General features: G+C 40.9%; 1 protein-coding gene across 1 annotated transcript in view; it reads right to left on the reverse strand.

Moving 5' to 3' along the window:
- Positions 1 to 1,651, reverse strand: part of LOC101861590 — a gene marked incomplete at its 3' end in the record, with an annotated part of 51,025 nt that overhangs the window by 1,632 nt on the left and 47,742 nt on the right. The window contains 1 exon segment of the mRNA XM_013083691.1: positions 322 to 385. Coding sequence (XP_012939145.1) covers positions 322 to 385 — 64 coding nt within the window.

Genomic DNA, 1,651 nt, shown 5'->3' on the forward strand with positions numbered 1-1,651 from the left:
GAAAGAGAGAGAGAGAGAGATAGAGAGAGAGAGAGAGAGAAAGAGAGAGAGAGAGCATCCATCAATAATTTATTTTTAGAGGCACCAGCGATCGGCAAATTGCGCGGAACATGTGTATGGTTTTGTGCGCGTGTGTGCATGTTTTAGTTTTAGTAGAGCTTTTACGGCGCTCGCAACTGCATTAGGTCATATGAGCGCCAGACGATTAGACTTGTACAAGAGAGTAACAAACATAAAAAGGAAGAAGGGGAGATAAGAACGATAGAAGTTTGATAGGAAAGAAGAAGCAAACCACACCAGCTAAAGCTTTTTCTTCTCTACCTTCTTCGCAATAGTACTGAACGTATCGGTCGGCGTTCACACCTGGCTCAAGAGGCGGTGCTACCTGAAACAAAAAGCAAGGGGGTGCTGTTGAGTACTGGGGCACCAAAGACTTTCGAAGTGGACCCTATCTGCATGTTTAGATCGAGTCCGGTTGAGTCGAGTCGAGTCGAGTCGAGTCGAGTCGAGTCGGGCAATTGCACTGGCCTTTGCACATTGCACACTGATAAATTGACCTCTGCTTTGGTCCATGAAATTTGACCCGGAAGTCCATTAGGGCCTATCACTTTCCGTGCGCTAAAGTATCTGACCTCACAATGTGACGAATTATAAAGTACTATCTACTCAGTACCTAGTTTTGAAAAAATTTGACGTTAAAAAAATGAGTTTCACAACATGTCGAGCTTTTTCGAAAGTAATTCTTTGAATACCTTGATAATGATTCTGGATAGAACATTAATTTGGTTTCTGGCATCATGGTTTTAGTAAGTCAGAACGGTAAAAAAATGTCAGACAGAACTTTGTAATTCTAAGGTAACAATGTAGTAGTCATCTGACTGGCTGTTAGCTTCGATGTCTTTCAAATGTAGCCTACGCGACTGTGACCAAGAAAATGATACAGGGTTGGTTTGGGAGAATTCGAACAGTTAATTATTCCTAAATGGTGGCCCTTCACCCCTCCACGAAAGAACGGTTGGTCGTTCTCAAAATGTCTCGACATATCATATCAAATAATTATTCGTGGAAACTTTCCGCTGTTTGTACTGGATAATAGTGAGGTGCTGTGCAAGACACGCACCCTAGGTGCCATTAGACTTAGAGGGTGATGGGAGTGAATCTGGTTTCTAAAAAAATTCTCAATGCACATTACATTAATAAAAATATCACATCTTAAAAATTAATGGACATTTCTGAACGTAAAACATAGTATTATGCTATGTGTGTGTGTGTGTGTGTGTGTGTGTGTGTTGTGTGTGTGTGTGTGTGTGTGTTGTGTGTGTGTGTGCGTATGTGTGTGAGTGAGTGAGTGAGTGAGTGTGTGTGTGTGTGTGTGTGTGTGTGTGTGTGTGTGTGTGTGTGTGTGTGTAAATGTACACGTATACAGATTTCTATGAGAAAAATAGTCACTCAGTGAGCCTGGCAATGCGTTTACTAAAAAATAAAATAATAGTATGCAATAAAAACCCACGAACGGTCACAATAAAATTGAAACTTGAATAGCTAGAAACTTTCAATGAAAACATTCGTTCTTGAGGAATAGAAAAACATTGTCTATCTGTCTGTCTGTCTGTCTGTCTGTCTGTCTGTCTGTCTGTCTGTCTGTCTGTCT

Source organism: Aplysia californica, unplaced genomic scaffold (genome assembly GCF_000002075.1).
Source record: "Aplysia californica isolate F4 #8 unplaced genomic scaffold, AplCal3.0 scaffold00249, whole genome shotgun sequence".
Taxonomy (NCBI): Eukaryota; Metazoa; Mollusca; class Gastropoda; order Aplysiida; family Aplysiidae; genus Aplysia; species Aplysia californica.